The sequence below is a fragment of the Sebastes umbrosus genome, chromosome 5 (genome assembly GCF_015220745.1).
Source record: "Sebastes umbrosus isolate fSebUmb1 chromosome 5, fSebUmb1.pri, whole genome shotgun sequence".
Lineage (NCBI taxonomy): Eukaryota > Metazoa > Chordata > Actinopteri > Perciformes > Sebastidae > Sebastes > Sebastes umbrosus.
In genome coordinates, this window is record NC_051273.1 from 34,582,654 (window position 1) to 34,601,921 (window position 19,268).

At 41.3% G+C, this 19,268-nt stretch overlaps 1 protein-coding gene across 1 annotated transcript; it reads right to left on the reverse strand.

Moving 5' to 3' along the window:
* Positions 1-139: 139 nt before the first annotated feature.
* Positions 140-18,587, reverse strand: lrrc40 (leucine rich repeat containing 40). Its single transcript, XM_037769029.1, has 15 exons — positions 18,339-18,587; positions 15,890-16,071; positions 15,497-15,570; positions 14,497-14,626; positions 14,257-14,380; positions 13,037-13,176; positions 10,389-10,561; positions 7,917-8,007; positions 7,621-7,666; positions 5,869-5,971; positions 5,447-5,554; positions 4,332-4,442; positions 3,076-3,153; positions 1,822-2,007; positions 140-612 (listed from the first exon to the last, which is right to left on the reverse strand). The coding sequence occupies exons 1-15, from the start codon at positions 18,484-18,486 to the stop codon at positions 507-509; spliced, it is 1,800 nt and encodes a 599-aa protein (XP_037624957.1). The 5' UTR covers positions 18,487-18,587; the 3' UTR covers positions 140-506.
* Positions 18,588-19,268: the final 681 nt, after the last annotated feature.

A 19,268-nucleotide genomic window follows, 5' to 3' on the forward strand; every position in this document is an offset into this window, starting at 1 on the left:
CAATTCCAGTTTCTAATAGTTTTGATATGGATTGCTCCAGAAGGGGCTTTCACAAGCATGCTTCATTTCCATCCATCAATCTATACCTGTTTCACAGACCGGAGGAAAACACTATTCTAAAAAAACAACAACACTATTCTACAATTCACACCACTCCTTCTTAGCAACAACTTTATTAAAAGAAGTGTCGTTTGTCATGTTTTTTTTTTTTCAGTCACACATGTAGGCATCAGTTTGAATCTGATTGTCCAGAAATATCCATCACATCCATCTCAACTTCAGAGGGAAACTTTGGCAGCGGTCTGCTTCTCAAAGCAGACTGTATGGTGAATTCCCTATTTTACACGTACACACAAACAGCTGTGGATGTTGAGTTGCAGACTTGTGTAGCATAAAGATAAAAGAACAAACAGATTGTTGGTTGATGCATTTAAATGTTGATTAAAAAAAAAACAAGAAAGGATCTGTGAGCATGGAGGTGGAGCTGTCCGAGCTGAGGTCAGGGCTCATGTAGGTATGCGGCTGCGGAGGTACTCCATCACTGCATCCGTTCCTTTGGCCACGATGGCTGCTCTGGGTGAACGGAAAGGATTCCCCTCCAGACTGAGACACCTGAGGGACAGTACAGATTTTACATTGATTGAGTCCATTTTTCACCAGTTTTTAAAAAAAAACAACCCTCAAAATAAACACAATTTCCTGTTTTTCTTTTTTTTAAAAAGGTGCAGTGTGTAGGATTTGGCGGAATCTAGCGGTGAGGTTGCAGATTGCAACCAACTGAAACTTCTCCCGTGTGCATAGCGTGTAGGAGAACTACGGTGGCCGACGTGAAAACGTGAATGTCCCTCTCTAGAGCCGGTGTTTAGTTTGTCCGTTCGGGGCTACCGTAGAAACATGGAGGACTCTGTGAAGAGGACCCGCTCCCTATGAAGATATAAACGGCTCATTCTAAACTGACGAAAACACAATTCTTATTTTCAGATGATTATACACTAAAGAAAACATTACTATTATTAGGGCTGTCAGTTGATTAAAATATTTAATCGCGATTATCGCACACTAAACGCAATTTTTTTTTTAATCTATTTATAAAATGTACCTTAAGGGAGATTTGTCAAGTATTAAATACTCTTATCAACATGGGAGTGGACAAATATGCTGCTTTATGTAAATATGATGCTGCTCAGAGTATCGCAGTGACTGACCCGTCTGCTGACAGCACGGAGCTAAAGAGCTCCGATAACGGAGGTTCCATCGTGTTGCATTATGGTGCGTTCAAGCTCTACTCAGTAAAATTAGTATTGGGCAATGGAAAATTATAACGCTATCATGATGCGTTCAAATGTAATCTTGTAAAATGTAGTTTTTGGCGAGAAACTGTCTACTTCAAATAACTGGATTTATTTGGAGGAGATGTTTTTACACCGATATAATATTGATAATAGAGAGAGAATTATGACCTGTTTAACTTCCCAACACTAACTCTAAGTGGCTTATAATATATAATTAGAACTACTAATGCCAAGAGTTCTTTTTATCAAAGGAAATACTTAAATAAAAATTAGGGCTGTCAATCGATTAAAATATTTAATCGCAAATTAATCACATTTTTTATCTGTTCAAAATGTAGCTTAAAGGGAGATTTGTCAAGTATTTAATACTCTTGTCAGATTATGATCACATCTCATGATCATAATTTGACTCCTACAGTGTGGCGGACATCACATAGCAAAAAACACTGAACACCGGGGGTGTGAGCGGAGACGGCAGCCGGTGGTGAGCTGCAGTGACGGAGCTCAGAGACGACGTACGGGACCGTACCTGAGGCTGGTACACAGGCCCAGTTCAGGAGGGACGTTCATCAGGTCGTTGTTCGACAGATCCAGGGTTGATAGATGGTCCAACTTCATTAGACGACGAGGGTCCACCTCGCCCACCTGGTTGTTACCCAGCAACACCGTCTCCAAGGAAACTATCTGATAGAGGACTTCAGGGAAGGACTTGAACCTGTGATCAGTAAAAAGACTCTGAGTGGACAAACTGTAGGAGACATTGTAGCTGATTGATTCACTCTAGTTCCGCTAATACTGCTTCCACACATCCTCACTCCTCTGGCCCCCTCCGGTGCTCCTAACGGCATCTGCAAGATTTCACAGACCGGAGGAAAACAAGCAGTAAGAGCTGATCTGAGGTCTGCTGTCCATCTGCCGTCTATGAGAGCCGGTTGTCAATCACTCGCGAACTCCGACCAAATGATCAAACTAGGCAGCGCTGATCAAATATGAATCAATATTATGTTATGTTAATGCCTATTTCTCTCCTCAAATGTTTTCAGAATCATTTTGTAGTGCACGGTTTAGCTGTAAAATTAGAAAGTTTGTGAGCCAGCCGCCATGTTGAGATCAGTTGAGGAAATACCAAGCACCGCCCACCGGCCGGAGCACAGCCAATAGGAACTCTATCTCTCTCTGAAATGACCTGTGATTGGTCAAAGTCTCCCGTTATGGGCTAGATTTTATTAAAGTCTGAAAACAGAGCCATGAGGAGGTGCAGAAGTCTAGTTATCTCTCAGAACACTTGAATTAAAATATGCTGAAAGGTTATTATGGAATTATTGCCCAATGATGACAAATATACTGCCTACTGCAGCTTTAATATTCAAGGAAAATGCAGTAGCCTTTCCAAAAGCATGTCTCATTAGTTCTGTAATAAAAAAAAATTGTATTGCCCCTCATGTCTGTTCTGTTATTATTCTATATTAATCATCTATATGTCCCAATAGATTTATTATTGAAGGAGCATTGCTACTGAATTATTCCTACACATTATGGGACTGTTGATATGCTGTATGTCCTCCATCAGTGTCTCTTCCTCTCATCCCCTTTAGCATAAAATCAATAAATGATCCAAACCCGTTGATTATGCTGAGGGGGATCTGAGACAGCCCATTGGTGCTCTTTTTGAGACACCCATCAAATGAAACTGCGCTAGCTAATGTACAGTACGTGTTTCATGATGAACTTCAGTTCAACTAAACAGGTTCGGAGTTGGACTGGTCCTGAATCAGTGAGTTACCTGTTTTGATTGAGGGTGATGGAGCACAGTTTGGTCAGGTTCTTCATTTCAGACGGTAAATCCGTCAGCTGGTTGTTCCTGAAAGAAAAAGAGGCAGGACAAAGATTATTAACCCCTTCGCTGGAGGCTCTATATCAAAATCCTGTTTCCACAAATGTGACCTCTAACACTGTTGGATTATTCTGTCTGATAAAGTATTGGCTTTTTAATTGAATTCTCCATCATGTCAATGTTTGGTAAAGGCTCCATTTAAAGCAGCAGTGGGTAGAAATGGAGCAAATATGATTAAAAAAAGTTATTTTTATAAAACGGTCACTATATCGTGACAGTAGTACATGAGACAGGTAACCTGAAAAAAAGTCATGTCCTCTGGTACTCCTAACGGCATCTGCAAGATTTCGCACACCGGAGGAAAACAACCAATCAGAGCCGAGCTGGAGTCTGCCGTCCAGCTGCCGTCTCTGAGAGTCGGCTGTCAATCACTCACGAACTCCGACCAAACGGTCAAACTAGGCAGCGCTGATCAAATATGAATCAATATTCTGTTACGTTAATGCCTATTCCCCTCCTCAAATGTTTTCAGATTCATCTTGTAGTGCACGGTTTGGCTGTAAAATGAGAAAGTTTGTGACCCGGCAGCCATGTTGGGATCTGTTGAGGAAATACCGAGCACCGCTTGATTTTGATTTGATTTGTTAAAGCCTGAAAACAGAGCCATGACAAGGTGCAGAAGACCCAATTTAAAGTTGATCTAATCAAATCTGTAGGAGGAGTTCGTTAAAGTACACGGCCTATAAAATGCTAAAAATGGGGGGAAAAAAATCACATATTGAATTCAATGTGGCTGACTTCCTGTTGAGTTTTGGGTATACCTCCCAGAGGGTTTTTTGTGCCTCTCCACATGTTACATCTGTCTGCCAAATTTCATACATGTAGCCGAAACCAGAACGAGGGGCTCAATTTTTCCAACTTTCTAGGGGGCGCTAGCAAGCCATTTTGCAACACCCAAGTGCGAGACCATTAAAATATCATATTTTTCACCGCGTCTGATAAGTGTGCCAAGTTTAACAACTTTTTGAGCATGTTAAGGCCCTCAAAAATGCGATTCAGTTGAGATAAGAAAAATAATTCCTACAGTTTCAATAGGGTCCTCGCGGCCCGACATCGTCGGTGCTCGGGCCCTAATTACTGAGTTTGCCGGCGCAATCTTCCAATGTTAATACATTGTAAATGTGTGTGTGTGTGTGTGTGTGTACCTGAGGTTGATGTGTGCCAGCTGCAGGAACTTGCAGATGTCAGGAGAACAGCAGGTCAGTCTGTTGAAACCCAGATTGATGTCTGACACTGAGGGTAGGAACTCCACCAGTCTGCACACACACACGCACGCACACAGAGAGATTTTATTAGGGTCGACAAATAAATTTGCAGAATTTCTACCTTATTCTTTTATTTAACATTTGTATCTGCAGTACACCTTTGAGCCACATGAGGGAGCCTGAATGTTCGTATTGTTCTGATAACTGTAGCCTACTAATAACTCTGAAGCTAATATGAAAGGCTGGCGTACATTCTGTTTGTTTAACTGATGAGAGGAAATGAAAAGAATGAGATAGCCTGTTAAAGCATCAGAAGGCGAGATTGGAGCAAATATGATTAAAAAAAAGTTATTTCTATAAAACGGTCACTATATCCTGACAGTAGTACATGAAACAGGTAACCTGAAAAAAATCATGTCCCTCTGTGTCCTCCGGTGCTCCTAACGGCATCTGCAAGATTTCACAGACCGGAGGAAAACAAGCAGTAAGAGCTGATCTGAGGTCTGCTGTCCATCTGCCGTCTGTGAGAGCCAGCTGTCAATCACTCACGAACTCCGACCAAATGGTCAAACTAGGCAGCGCTGATCAAATATGAATCAATATTATGTTACGTTAATGCCTATTTCTCTCCTCAAATGTTTTCAGAATCATCTTGTAGTGCACGGGTTAGCTGTAAAATGAGAAAGTTTGTGACGCCGCCGCCATTGTGAAATCTGGTGAAGGAATGCCAAGTTCAGGTCACATGACCGAAGCACAGCCAATAGGAACGCTCTCTCAATGAAATGACCTGTGATTGGTCAAAGTCTCCTGTCACGGACTAGACTTTCTAAAGTCTGAAAACAGAGCCATGAGGAGGAGCAGAAGTCTAGTTTTCTCTCAGAACACTTGAATTACAATATGCTGAAAGCATGCCCACTGAATACGCGCAACAGTGTTTCTCCTGTTTGCCCCGCCCGCAAGCTCTGCCGATAGACTCTCAAGGAAAGTTTTACAAATTTAAAACCTCCATGGACCTCACCTGCGCTGTGTGTGTGTGTGTGTGTGTGTGTGTGTACCTGGGGGGTATGGCGATCAGCTGGTTCTTGCTGAAGTTAACGGTGGTAATACTCTGATCCGCTGCAGCATCAAACAGCTCATCTGGAATATCAGCTGCCTGCTTCTCACTAAACACGCACGCACGCACGCACGCACGCACCCGCACGCACCCACACACACACACACACACACACACACACACACACACACACACACACACACACACACACACACACACACACACACACACACACACACACACACACACAAAGTTACTCTGAAATGTATTAATATATACGATATGCAACTTTAAAGTATCATTCCGGTTTGCTACCATTATATTAAGTCCAAGTACAAACAGTAACTGACAAGTATGCATATAATCACCATGCTCTGATGAAGGCGTGTCCCCTAATGGTTAACACATGAGTGCATCACTAACCTGTAGTCCAATAACTTGAGAGTTTTAATGCTGTGTACATTGACCCTGGCCTGGCTGGGTAACGTCATAGCTGTCGGTCCTTCATCTGCTCTCTCAGGATCCTCTGCAACACACACACACGGAAAATAAAGTTCATTTGGAAACGTTGGGGTTTCATTCTGTTTTGCTGTTCATTTGGTTAATTGGGTGCAAAATGCAGTTACTAAATCCAATAGAATCTCTTCATTCTGCAAAACTCTGTATTACTTAACAATATTGTCTATACATAATCCCTATAATTAATCTGCAATGTTTGATGAATTGTAGAAATGTAATGAATCTTGAAGATTTCTGTCCAGGTGGATGAGCAGCATGGAGCACATCACACATGAGGCTGTCAAAGTTAATGAGATAATAACGCTTTAACACAAATTAATTTTAATGCCACTAATTTCTTTAACGCATTAACACAATCGGTCGTTCGGAGTGAAGATACTGGCATCATATGAAACTAGAAAACCTCAGGAATCCATTGGTACCAACCATGCCATTGTAATGAGGCTGAATAACGCTCCAAATTTGCGCAAAATGTTGGCGAAGAAAAACTGTCACGGCCATTTCCAAAGGGGTCTCTTGACCTCTGACCTCCGGATATGTGAATGTAAATGGCTTCTATGGGTACCCACGAGTCTCCCCTTTACAGACATGCCCACTTTATGATAATCACATGCAGTTTGGGGCAAGTCATAGTCAAGTCAGCACACTGACACACTGACAGCTGTTGTTGCCTGTTGGGCTGCAGTTTACCATGTTATGATTTGAGCATATTGTTTTTGCTAAATGCAGTACCTGTGAGGGTTTCTGGATCAATATCTGTCATTGTTTTGTGTTGTTAATTGATTTCCAGTAATAAATATATACATACATTTGCATAAAGCAGCACATTTGTCCACTCCCATGTTGATAAGAGTATTAAATACTTGCCAAATCTCCCTTTAAGGTACATTTTGAACAGATAAAAAATGTGATATGTCTTCAGGGCGAGATAGCAGGTCAACAGTAGATGTCACATAGAAGTGGTGTACATCATCTGAAAGCTGGGAACCTGAAGATTCATTTGAATTGAATAAATTAATAATTGAATAAAATGAATTGTAAAAGTGTATAAGGGTTTAGAACATTATGATATAAGTATATGATGACCATCCTCATGCTCTATTATGTCTCATAAATTGTTGCAGCAATTTTTGGGTTGATACCATTTGTTACACAGATTTAGTGCTAAATTTAACCATTTTTTACTACTCGAGAATTGGTAAAAACAACAATAATCCCTCCAAAATACCACATTAAAACACCAAGACCTTGAGGAACACCGTAGAAAAAGCAATGCTGTGATTTGGGATCAAAAACTTTTGACATTTTGGAGATGCATTTTTCGGCGATTGGATTGTTAATCTACCAAGGAAAGCCATCCATACTCTGAATGCTCTAGGTCTCTAGTCTGATCCATCCATCCTCTGAATGCTCTAGGTCTCTAGTTTGTGACTGTAAAGTTTCATGATGCTGTGATTATCCTAGAGGTCACCACAGGCCACAACGTAGTCAATTAGAATCAGAATCAGAAAAAAGGTTGTTGTCCATGGCAAGGCAACGGAAATGGGTCTGACACGTCTCATGAACAGGTTACAGAGTTTTGATGGAACCGTTTCAGCCCTTTTTAGTTTCAGTGATGAAAACGTGTTTCAAGTCATCACAAAAAGTTAAGCGTACCTGTAATTCTTCCTCTTAGATATTCCAGAAGCTCATTGGTTCCTTTCTGTGATGAGGACAACAGAAGAGGAGTGCAAGCAGTTATAAGGCACTACATTACCAACTGATACAGTATACACACACGCACACATGCACATGCGCGCACACACACACACACACACTCACACACTCACACAACCATCTCCAAGTTTAAAATCACTGTAAATCTCTAACACTGTGATTTCCGAGAGTGTTCGTAAAGGCTGAACTACCACTGCGTTATCTCCTCTGTGTCTGTGTGTCAGTGTGTCACCTACAGCGAGCAGGTCTCTCCTGATTCCTCTCAGAGGGTTTCCCTCCAACAGCAACACGTTCAGTTTGGGCAGCAGGCTGAGAGAAGCTGGAAGACTGACAGAGAAAGATCCCATTCACATGAAATACCTGAAACTCAGGTGACAACGATGTACTGACAGCAGGGCTGCACGATTCTGGCCAAAATGCTAATCCCGATTATTTTTTTTATCAATATTGATCTCACGATTATTTATCACGATTACTCAGATTTTAGGGACAAAATATTTTTATTGCAATTTCGCATTTAAAAAAAACAGAGCTCTGCTTTCACTTCCATGTTGTGCTACATTCCAACCGTGTTGTTATTATGTTATGTAAGGGATAATGTACAGCGAGCCGGTCACTGTTGTGAAAGAATCCCTGACAAGGCGATGCGAGGGGTGCAGCATCGCCCTGAAGGGGATTCTTTCACAACAATGTCCCGCCAGCTTTACATTATCCTGCTTATTACACAGCTGCTTACTGAAGAAATCAATATTTTGACACAAAAATGGTCCGCCAGAGTCCGACAACAGAGCTGCGCCCATAGCAACGGTCTGTTATACAGAAATTACAGACCGCAGAATGCTCTGATTGACCAATCAGAATCGAGTATTCAACACAGCCGTGTAATAAAATATTATGATTTTACTTTGGTATAGTCATCTATAGTAGTTATTTGCATAAAAACACACAATTCAAATGATTAGGAAATAAATGATTGTATTTTTATTAGGGCTGTCAGCGTTAACGTAAATTTGTTTTAACGGCACTATTTTCTTTAACGCATTAACGCAATTGATCTTTCGGAGGTTGTAGCGGGCACAGAAAACCTAAGGAATCCATTGGTACCAGGTTAAATAACGCACCGAAAGTTTGGCGAGGAAAAACTGTCATGGTCATTTTCAAAGGGGTCCCTTGACCTCTGACCTCTAGATATGTGAATGTAAATGGGTTCTATGGGTACCCACGAGTCTCCCCTTTACAGACATGCCCACTTTATGATAATCACATGCAGTTTGGGGCAAGTTATAGTCAAGTCAGCACACTGACACACTGACAGCTGTTGTTGCCTGTTGGGCTGCAGTTTGACATGTTATGATTTGAGCATATTTTTTTATGCTACAGTACCTGTGAGGGTTTCTGGACAATATCTGTCATTGTTTTGTGTTGTTAATTGATTTCCAATAATAAATATATACATATATTTGCATAAAGCAGCATATTTGCCCACTCCCATGTTGATAAGAGTATTAAATACTTGACAAATCACCCTTTAAGGTACATTTTGAACAGATAAAAAATGTGATTAATTTGCAATTATTCGCGATTTACTACAGACAATCATGCGTTTAATCGCGATTCAATATTTGAATCGATTGACAGCACTAATATTCATTTAAGTATTTGCTTTGATAAAAAGAAATATTGGCATTAGTAGTTCTAATTATATATTATAAGCTGCTTAGAGTTAGTGTTAGGAAGTTAAACAGGTCATAATTCTCTCTCTATCATCTATTTTATATTGCTTAACTTCTTCAAATAAATCCAGTTGTCCCCTTCAAACAACTGGATTTATTCAAGTTTCTCGCCAAAAACGTAATTTTACAAGATTACATTTGAACGCATCATGATAGTGTTATAATTTACCATTGCCCAAAACTCATTTTACTGAGTAGAGCTTGAACGCACCACAGTGTAACACAATGGAACCTCCGTTAACGGAGCTTTGTAGCTCCGCGCTGTCAGCAGACGAGTCGGTCACTGTGATACTCTGAGCAGCATCATGGGAATGAATTACAATATAATAAGTCTCTGATTATGTTAGTTGTTCCAGATGTTTTTAAGGTTGTTCCTCCACGGCTTATTTTGGACTTACAGTTGTGACAAATTGCAGCTTTATGTCTTCTTCACTCACACTGAAGAACTTCCACACCGACGACATGTGTGTGTCTGTGACGTTACTGACTTTGCCGATGTGTGACAACGTAAAACCGTCATGTGGCGGCTGCACACGTGTGTGTGTGTGACCGGCAAAAATATGTGGACAGATATATGAGACTGCTGAAAACCGGCCGGCTTCAATCGGCTGCTGATTGACGGTTCATCTCTAGCTGTTACTTTAAGAAGCGCTTGATTTATGCAGCAGTTTTCTATGAGCTGAGCACGCGTTTTAAACGTCAATATCGCAGTCGATCGTGTTCATTTAATTGTGGGAAGCCAAAATCGTGATCACGATTAACATTTGATTAATTGTGCAGCCCTGATTGACAGCGTCTATTGATTATATCACTCAACATCCAGAATTTGAATATAGTGCAGGAGTGTGTAAATGTGTTCTGATGGCAGAGATTGAGTGTTAGTTAGATTTGTTACAGACTGGATACTTCAATCATGTGTTGAGTTTGGCTCATGGGCAAAAACAGTTAACCGGTGTCACAACGCCGTTGACCTACGTGGTGACATCATTGTTGGTGAGGTCGAGGCGTGTGAGCGTGCTCAGTAAGGTGATCTGTTCAGGGAGGGTTTTGATCTTGTTGTCTCGGAGTTCTAGAAGAGAGATGGCTTTCAGGCACGCCAGCTGCTCCGTCTCCAGTTGCTCAATGCGGTTGTTCCCCACATACAACTCCTACACACACACACACACACACACAAACACACACACACAATTAGAATATATTAACATAATTTAAAGGGGAACAACGACCAACATTATTATTAGGGCTGTCAATCGATTAAAATATTTAATCCCAATCAATCACAAATTAATTGCACATTTTTTATCCATTGAAAATGTACCTTAAAGGGAGATTTGTGAAGTATTTCATACTCTTATCAACACGGGAGTGGACAAATATGCTGCTTTATGCATATGTATGTATATATTTATTACTGGAATTCAATTAACAACACAAAACAATGACAGATATTGTCCAGAAACCCTCACAGGTACTGCATTTAGCATAAAACAATATGCTCATGTCATAATATGGCAAAGTGCAGCCCAACAGGCAACAACAGCTGTCAGTGTGTCAGTGTGATGACTTGACTATGACTTTCCCCAAACTGTATGTGATTATCATAAAGTGGGCATGTCTGTACAGGGGAGACTCGTGGGTACCCATAGAACCCATTTACATTCACATATCTGGAGGTCAGAGGTCAAAGGTCCCTAAAATTTAGCCTAACTTTGGAGCGTTATTTAACGTCCTTCGCGACAAGCTAGCATGACATGGTTGATAGCAGTGGATTCCTCAGGTTTTCTAGTTTCATATGATGCCACTCCAGCTTTAAAATTGAGCCCGCTACAACCTCCGAAAGATCAATTGCGTTAATGAAATTAGTGGCGTAAAAACAAATTTGCGTTTATGCGTTATTATCGCGTTAACTTTGACAGCCCTAGTTAATACAATTCTGGAGGCTATATAACATGATGGAAAAAACACTGTAACTTGCTCATGCAGGCGTATATTGCGAGAGCACGCCGGGAAACCACAAGGTGGCAGCGTCATCACGGTAAACAGTTACTGCCTGTCAGCGGTGATATGAATGGAGTAATGGATCGCTCCTTTCCAGTGGACAGCACTTGCATAAACTACAACTACTGGAAAACGAAAGAAGTCAGAAAGGTATGACTCAGTCTGTGTTTATTGTTAACATAAAATAGATTCAGAAAGTGACAGCATGTTTATTCATATTCTATACTCCATTCATATCACCGCTGACGGGCAGTTACTGTTTACCATGATGGCGTTGCCACCTTGGGGTGGCACCGATCAGTCATAACATTATGACCACCTGCCTAATATTGAGTAGGTCCCCCTTTTGCCTGCCAAAACAGCCCTGACCCGTCGATGCATGGACTCCACTAGACCTCTGAAGGTCTGCTGTGGTATCTGGCACCAAGCCGTCAGTAGCAGATCCTTTAAGTCCTGCAAGTTGCGAGGTGGGGCCTCCGTGGATCGGACTTGTTTGTCCAGCACATCCCACAGATGCTCCATTGGACTGAGATCTGGAGAATTTGGAGGCTGAGTTGACACCTCCAACTCGTCGCCGTCCACATGATGTAAAAGAAAACGTGATTCATCAGAGCGGGCCACCTTCTTCCATTGCTCCGTGGTCCAGTTCTGATGCTCGCGACGTGCCCATTGTAGGCGCTTTTGGCGGTGGACAGTATGGTCACCCTGACTGGTCTGTGGCTATGCAGCTCCATACGCAACAAACTGCGATGCACTGTGTGTTCTGACACCTTTCTATTGGAACCAGCATTAACTTTTTCACCAATTTGAGCTGCAGTAGCTCTTCTATTGGATCGGACAAAACGGGCCAGCCTTCGCCACCCACGTGCATCAATGAGCCTCGGGTCTGACCCTGTTGCCGGTTCATCGGTTTTCCTTCTTTGGACCACTTTTGGTAGGTCCTGACCACTGCAGACCGGGAACATCCCACAAGAGCTGCAGTTCTGGAGATGCTCTGACCCAGTCGTCTAGACATCACAATCTGGCCCTCGTCAAAGTCCCTCACATCCTTAAACGCTGGCCCATTTTTTCTGCTTCCAACACAAAGTTCAAAATGTTCACTTGCTGTCTAATATATCCCCCCCACTGCCAGGTGCCATGGTAACGAGATAATCAATGTTATTCAGTTCACCTGTCAGTGGTCATAATGTTATGGCTGATCAGTGTATAGCCTCCAGATTAATATAATTCTTTTTTTTTAAATGACTTATTTCCCATTTTTTTACATAAATTAAACAAACTGAAGAATGTAATTTGAATCATATTTGCATGTAACTTTATTTATTAGACATTACCCATAATGCTCTCGCTCTTATGTAACAAATCTAGTGTAGCATTACAATCACAGCACAGCACAAGCTTTCCCTCTCTTCACTGTGGACGAGCACATTACACAATCCGGTAAATCGATCTGGCCATAGCAGTTCTTTCCTGCACTGTGACAAGAGTGTGTGGTTGAAGCATTAAGTTGTTTCATCTTATTTAGCAGCTGACTAGTAAGCTAGCTAGCTTGCTAAACAGTCAGCATTATCCACACCACGAACCAGCTTTACAACTGGGAGAAACTCTCATGTTGCTGTGGTTACCTTGAGCTCCGGTGCGAGGACCTTTGGGAGGAGGCGGAGCTGGTTGTGTCTGAGGTAGAGCTGCTCCAGAGCGACCATCTCTGATAGGCTGGCGGGAATGTCAGTCAGCTGGTTGTTGCTGCAGTCCAACAGCTTAACATCTGTGGAATGAAGTCAGAAGTCGGTCAAACAGATACTCTACAGGGCCGTCAGTGTTTCAGAGCTTCTCTGGTCTGGTACCTAACCCAAACCCTAACCCACATTCACACATGTTCTATTACACAGACTTGTGACGGCTATGGAAAGTTAAAGGTCCCATATCGTGCTCATTTTCAGGTTCATACTTGTATTTTGTGTTTCTAATAGAACATGTTTACATGCTGTAATGTTCAAAAAACACATTATTTTCCTCATTCTGTCTGCCTAAATATACCTGTATTTACCCTCTGTCTGAAACGCTCCGTTTGAAACGCTCCGTATTAGGGCATTTCAACGAAATTGTGTTGCTAGGCAAGAGCTTGGGTCCATGTTTACTTCCTGTCAGCTGATGTTATTTATGTACACTGCAACAGGAAATAAACTGGGACACATTTAGAATGTTTACATTTAAAACCCTGTAATGATCTAAATATTGTATATTTGTGACATCACAAATGGACAGAAATCCTAACGGCTTGTTTCAAACGCACAATTTGTGCTGGGCTGTGTGTATTTCTCTGTATATTGAGCATTTTGCTAGTTTAACAGTATTTATATAGCACTTAAACCTGCTTAATAATATAAAAGACATGAAAATCTCCCTTTTTACAATATGGGACCTTTAAAATTACATCTCCTCTTTTGTACAACTCCCAAGTCTCCGGCTCCGTGACTACTTCACTCAGAGCAGCTGTCAATCATGACGTCTCATCCCCTTTTTATAGCATCAAATTGCTAATTAAAACCAAACTTATCAGATGAATAAACACTTGAACAAACATCAGCGTGATAACACCGACCTAAAATGACAGAAACCATCTTTGGGAAAAATATATTTGGTGTATACTTTGACTTTTTAGTTTGGCCCATGTCCCATCCGCTATCATGTAGGGGGAGGGGCGGCTTTATGAGCTATACTGCAGCCAGCCACAAGGGGGTGATCCAGATGCTTTGGCTGCATTTCTGGGCAGCTGTCATCTCGCCCATCTTTATATACAGTAGGGATGTGACAGTGAGGACATTTTCACACTGGCTGGTCTTACTTGTGAGCTGGGCCAGGCTGTCAGGCAGACAGCTGAGCTTGTTGTGACCCAGGTTCAGGGTCTGCAGACGGGTGAGACGGCCCAGGCTGGAGGGCAGGCCCTTCAGATGGTTGTTGGACAGGTCCTTCAACCAATCACAACAGACAGGACATCTCAGTCAGCCAATCACACAACACGGCAGAAAAAAGCCTGGTGGGAGAACGTAACACACTACAGTACATGCAGTATGTTGTTAGTTACCAGCTGTGTCAGCTTCTCCAGTTGTCCCAGTTCCTCTGGCAGGCTTTCCAGCAGGTTTTGCTGGAGTGAGATGCTACAGAGGTTCTTCAGAGTACACACCTCCACTGGCAGTGATGTCAGCTGGTTTTGACTGGCCACACAGGAGAACACACACATTAGATTTTAGTTATTGTTTGCCTCTCAGTGGTTAGTCCCACTAACACTCCGTCCACATTGGGAACGTCAGGAGCGCGTGGCGTCGCGTGGTGGCTGCGTGATTCACGCGTCAAGTGTTCAGACCAGCTGCGTGTCTGCTGCGTTTCTGCTGCTGCTGTCAGCCCCTTTCTTTCTACATAGAGTTTGCCTTTCATAATGGCCATTTAATTTCATTATAAATGTCATTTATATTTATTTTAGACAGAGAAAGGTTAAGAAACGTGTGGTATTTTGCAAATAATAGTAATAATCCACAATTAAAACCCCGTACTATATTCATTCATGGAACCGTGCAAGTCACTGCATGTTGAACAACACTGTCCTGCCAATATTTCAGAATAAAAGCCTTGTATTAACAATTGAAGGAATTCTGTCCACAGAAAAAAAACGCGAGGGCTTTTATTTTGAAATGAAAGCAGGAAGTGTTGATTTAAGAACAAGTTTTTACTTTTTTTCATCTATGTAACATATTCTACAGATACAGACATTGAAACTGTAGTAATGTTGCTGGTATGATGTCAATATACAGTCAATAGATCACTTTCACTCTGTTGTTGATGTGAACAGGGCAGCTTGCGTCAAAAATAGGCGAGATCTCGAATCAGGAATGATTGGAAGAAGTGCACTATGAAGTAACTCGTTCGAGATACCTAACTCGAGGGCACGACTTAATAAGAAATTCTCCTAGGGGTCTCGGGAGGCTCCGTACAATTCAAAAGCTTGGATACATCCAATATTAGGTCTGCACTGTGTGTGTGTGTGTGTGTGTGTGTGTGTGTGGGGGGGGGGGGGGGGGGGGGTTTACTTGAGTCGCAGTTGCTGGAGCTCCTGCAGTTCTCCCAAAGCACTGGGTAAACTTCTCAGCTGGTTGTCATGGAGCTGCCAGAACAAAATGAACATTTGAGTTGAACAGATAGAGTTAATGCTACTGATGTCTCAAATAACAATAGATGCTACTGTATGTATTTAGTGAGTTCAGTGAGTTAGTGTCTCAGTACATAGCAGGTTCTATAGTTAGAGAATTAAAGAGTGTAGGCCTTTACACGCCGGGGGTGTTTTTTTTCGTGCAATTAATTCGGATGTCAATATATTTTTTTGAACTCTTGTTTTTTTGTCATGAGTACAATGTGTATGTATTACTCAGTGGAGGAGTTCCTGAGTCAGGCTTCCCACTACTGACTGAGTTGGTGTCACTTACATCCAGCGTAGTGAGTGCAGGCAGTAGTCTGATGTCATCAGACAGTTGTGTGAGCTGATTGGATGAGAGCAGCAGTTTGGTGAGGTCAGCCTGTTCCCACCAGCGATCTGACGTTCCGAAGGACACGTTCTGGTGGGCCTCCTCTGGTGTGTCGACGTTAAGACGATACACGTCCTGAGGGACTGAGACACACGCACACATTTAGCTGGTTAAAGAGGAACAATTCTGGTTTTCAGTATCATCTTTCTGTCACAGAGCTGCTTTGGTCCAGATCTAGATGGATCTCAACTGAAAGACAAATATGGCGTTCCAGCATCACATCTCTTTATGCATCTGCAGACAAGAAACTATGTCCAACTGAATATACAGAGTTTCGAAACATACCCACCCTTTTGTGATTTGCACACTCTCATGGAAAGTGCTCCTAGCTAAAAAAAAAACAAGTATCCCGATTTGTAGATCTATTTACATGGCACTATATATACACTATACAGCTATACACCACAAATCATCTTAAAAAAACCTGAGAATCTCAGATGAGATGCAGAGTATACACTTCTGTTCTATCCATTCAAGGCACCAGCTAATGCAATAGGGATGCACCGATACCGATACTGGATCGGATCGGATCGGATCGGATATCAGGCCGATATACTGACTCAAGTAGCTGAATCGGGTATCGGTGACAATGGAGCCCATCAATTCAATTCTATATTTATATACTATATACAGTATAGACTGGAATTTTAATTCCTTATTAAAAAGGCTTGCATTTCAATTGTGATTGCTGTTCATTTTGAAGATTTTTTTTACCAAGTTGCTGGTGTACAATTTATTATTTTAACAATAAAGAACAATTCAGTAAATGTATATTTGTTAGGAAAGCAATGTTTAAGTCAAGCCTGATTTTGCTTTACATATAAAAGAATGATCCCAGTCACTTCCACACACTGAAAACGTTGGATCACTGCATCCTTATAATCCAATATAAGATAGTTTGCATAGACTACACTATTCCTACATCAAATTACATTCATTTATTTGACCATTCAGTGTCTTAAACCTGCCCTAAATGCAAATGTGCAGATGGATCCTCCCTAGCCCATCTATTCTGGCATTGCACAAAGAATAATAATATCTGGTGTGACATTTTTCATTTGCACTCAGAAGCATACAAATGTGATCTTTCCACTGACCAAGCAATAGCCATTCTAGGCTGGTAACAACACCCCTGGGCTTAAACCATTGACAGCTATAAGGGCATTACAATATAGCATCGCCAAAAAAAACCCATTGTGAGCTTGTGGAACAATGATGCAGTACCTGTATTTAAAAGCTGGTTGGTGAACTTACTAGAATGCTTAAAGGTCCCATATCATGCTCATTTTCAGGTTCATACTTGTATTTTGTGTTTCTACTAGAACATGTTTACATGTTGTAATGTTAAAAAAAATATATATATATATTTTCCTCTTACTGTCTGCCTGAATATGCCTGTATTCATACTCTGTCTGAAACGCTCAGTTTTAGTGCATTTCAACGGAATTGCATTGCTAGGCAACAGTTTGGGTGAATGTTTATTTCCTGTCAGCTGATGTTATTTACATCCACTGCAACAGGAAATAAACTGGGACACATTGAGAATGTTTACCTTTAAAACAGTGTAATGGTCTAAATACTGTATATTTGTGACATCACAAATAGACAGAAATCCTAATGGCTTGTTTCAAACGCACAATTTTTGAATATGGGCAGTAAGTGTTTCTCCGTATATTGAGCGTTTTGATAGTTTAACAGTATTTATATCTAACTTAAACCTGCTTTATGATATAAAAGACATGAAAATCTCACTTTTTACAATATGGGACCTTTAATATAGAAAAGGATCTGCTAGAATCTGTCAGGGAAGCCCAATACTGTTATTAAGATCTGGAAACCCATTCTCACTTATCTTTATCCAAATGACAAAACCTTGGTGCCACTAGACTAGAGCATAAATGAACGGCCCAGCAGGAGAGGAGGTATGGCTCTGAGGTGTGTGGTATGACAGTCACATTCATTTAATGTAGCATGCAGGGCCCAACATCAGCTGATGTCAGTTATAGATCATGTACCATCATGTCTGATGTGGTGTGGCTGAAAGAAAACTGTTCCTAAGAGCATATCTGATCATCATTAGATCAATGTTATACTTCACTTCAATTAACATAACTTTCATAAATCATAAGCATAGCTTAGCTAGATTGGAGGAAAATAATGAAAAACAAGATGAATACACTTCATTCATTTGTCTGTCTCGAACTGTAAACACTGTCATACTCATTTAAATGAATGTCTTTTTCTTTTCGTATTTCACTCCAATCATTTTATCCACGTTTTAGCACTATTTGGACCTTTAATACTTTCAGCGTAACTATGTAACTTAAGCTAGCTAACTGGTGACTGTTACCTTGTGTTAGCCCTCGGCCGGACAGGTTGAGCTGGCCGCTCTTCCTGGCTGCCTTCAGCAGACCGGAAGGGACGGTCGGCTCCGTCGTCGGCTCCGTCCTGAAGCCCGCCAGAGAGTCCACCGGACCCGCTCTTTTAAACCGAGACATTGTCCGTGTGTTCAGTGAAATTGGTCCAACTCTGCGAGTGTTTATCTCTTTACCTCCACACCCAAACTGTCTCCTGCCCGCCAGCAGCAACAACAACACTTCTTCCGCCCAGCATCCTTCAGAATAAAAGTGTTATCTCCTCAATCCAAACAGATTTGCCACAAAATTGCAAACAAATCACATGTCCAAATACTCCTTACGGGCATGCATTTTACTGTGAATCAAGAAAAAACACGTAAACCCTTGAAATCAGTCACCCATCTACATTAATGGTGACGGATTATAAAATTGCATTTTGCTTGATTTTATTCTGAAGGGCATTTGAACATACCGGAAGTGGTAAACCGGAGTTAGGTCAAAGATCCCCAACAGTGTTATTTTACATTATACGGCATAATAATAATAATAATAATAATAATAATAATAATACATTTATGTATTTAGCACTTTTCAAAACATATGTTACAAAGTGCTTCACAAGACAAGGAAAGCAGATGAGGTAAAAGTAAAAACAATAAGGTAACTGTTAAAACAGAACATCACAGAACATATCAATAAAAAATTGTTGTAGGATTAACAACATTACATCATTCCTATCAATGCTGCAAAAATGTCAGACAGTGGTAAGGTTATAGCATCCAGCTGTCGGCCCCTGTTGACCCCTCATTTCTCCCATTCTAAGTGCATAGTGCACATGGGCTATGTTGTCTATGGTCTATTATATTGCATTACCCATCCCAGCAAGTTGGGATACTACCCTCTTCCCTTGCATCAGATAATCA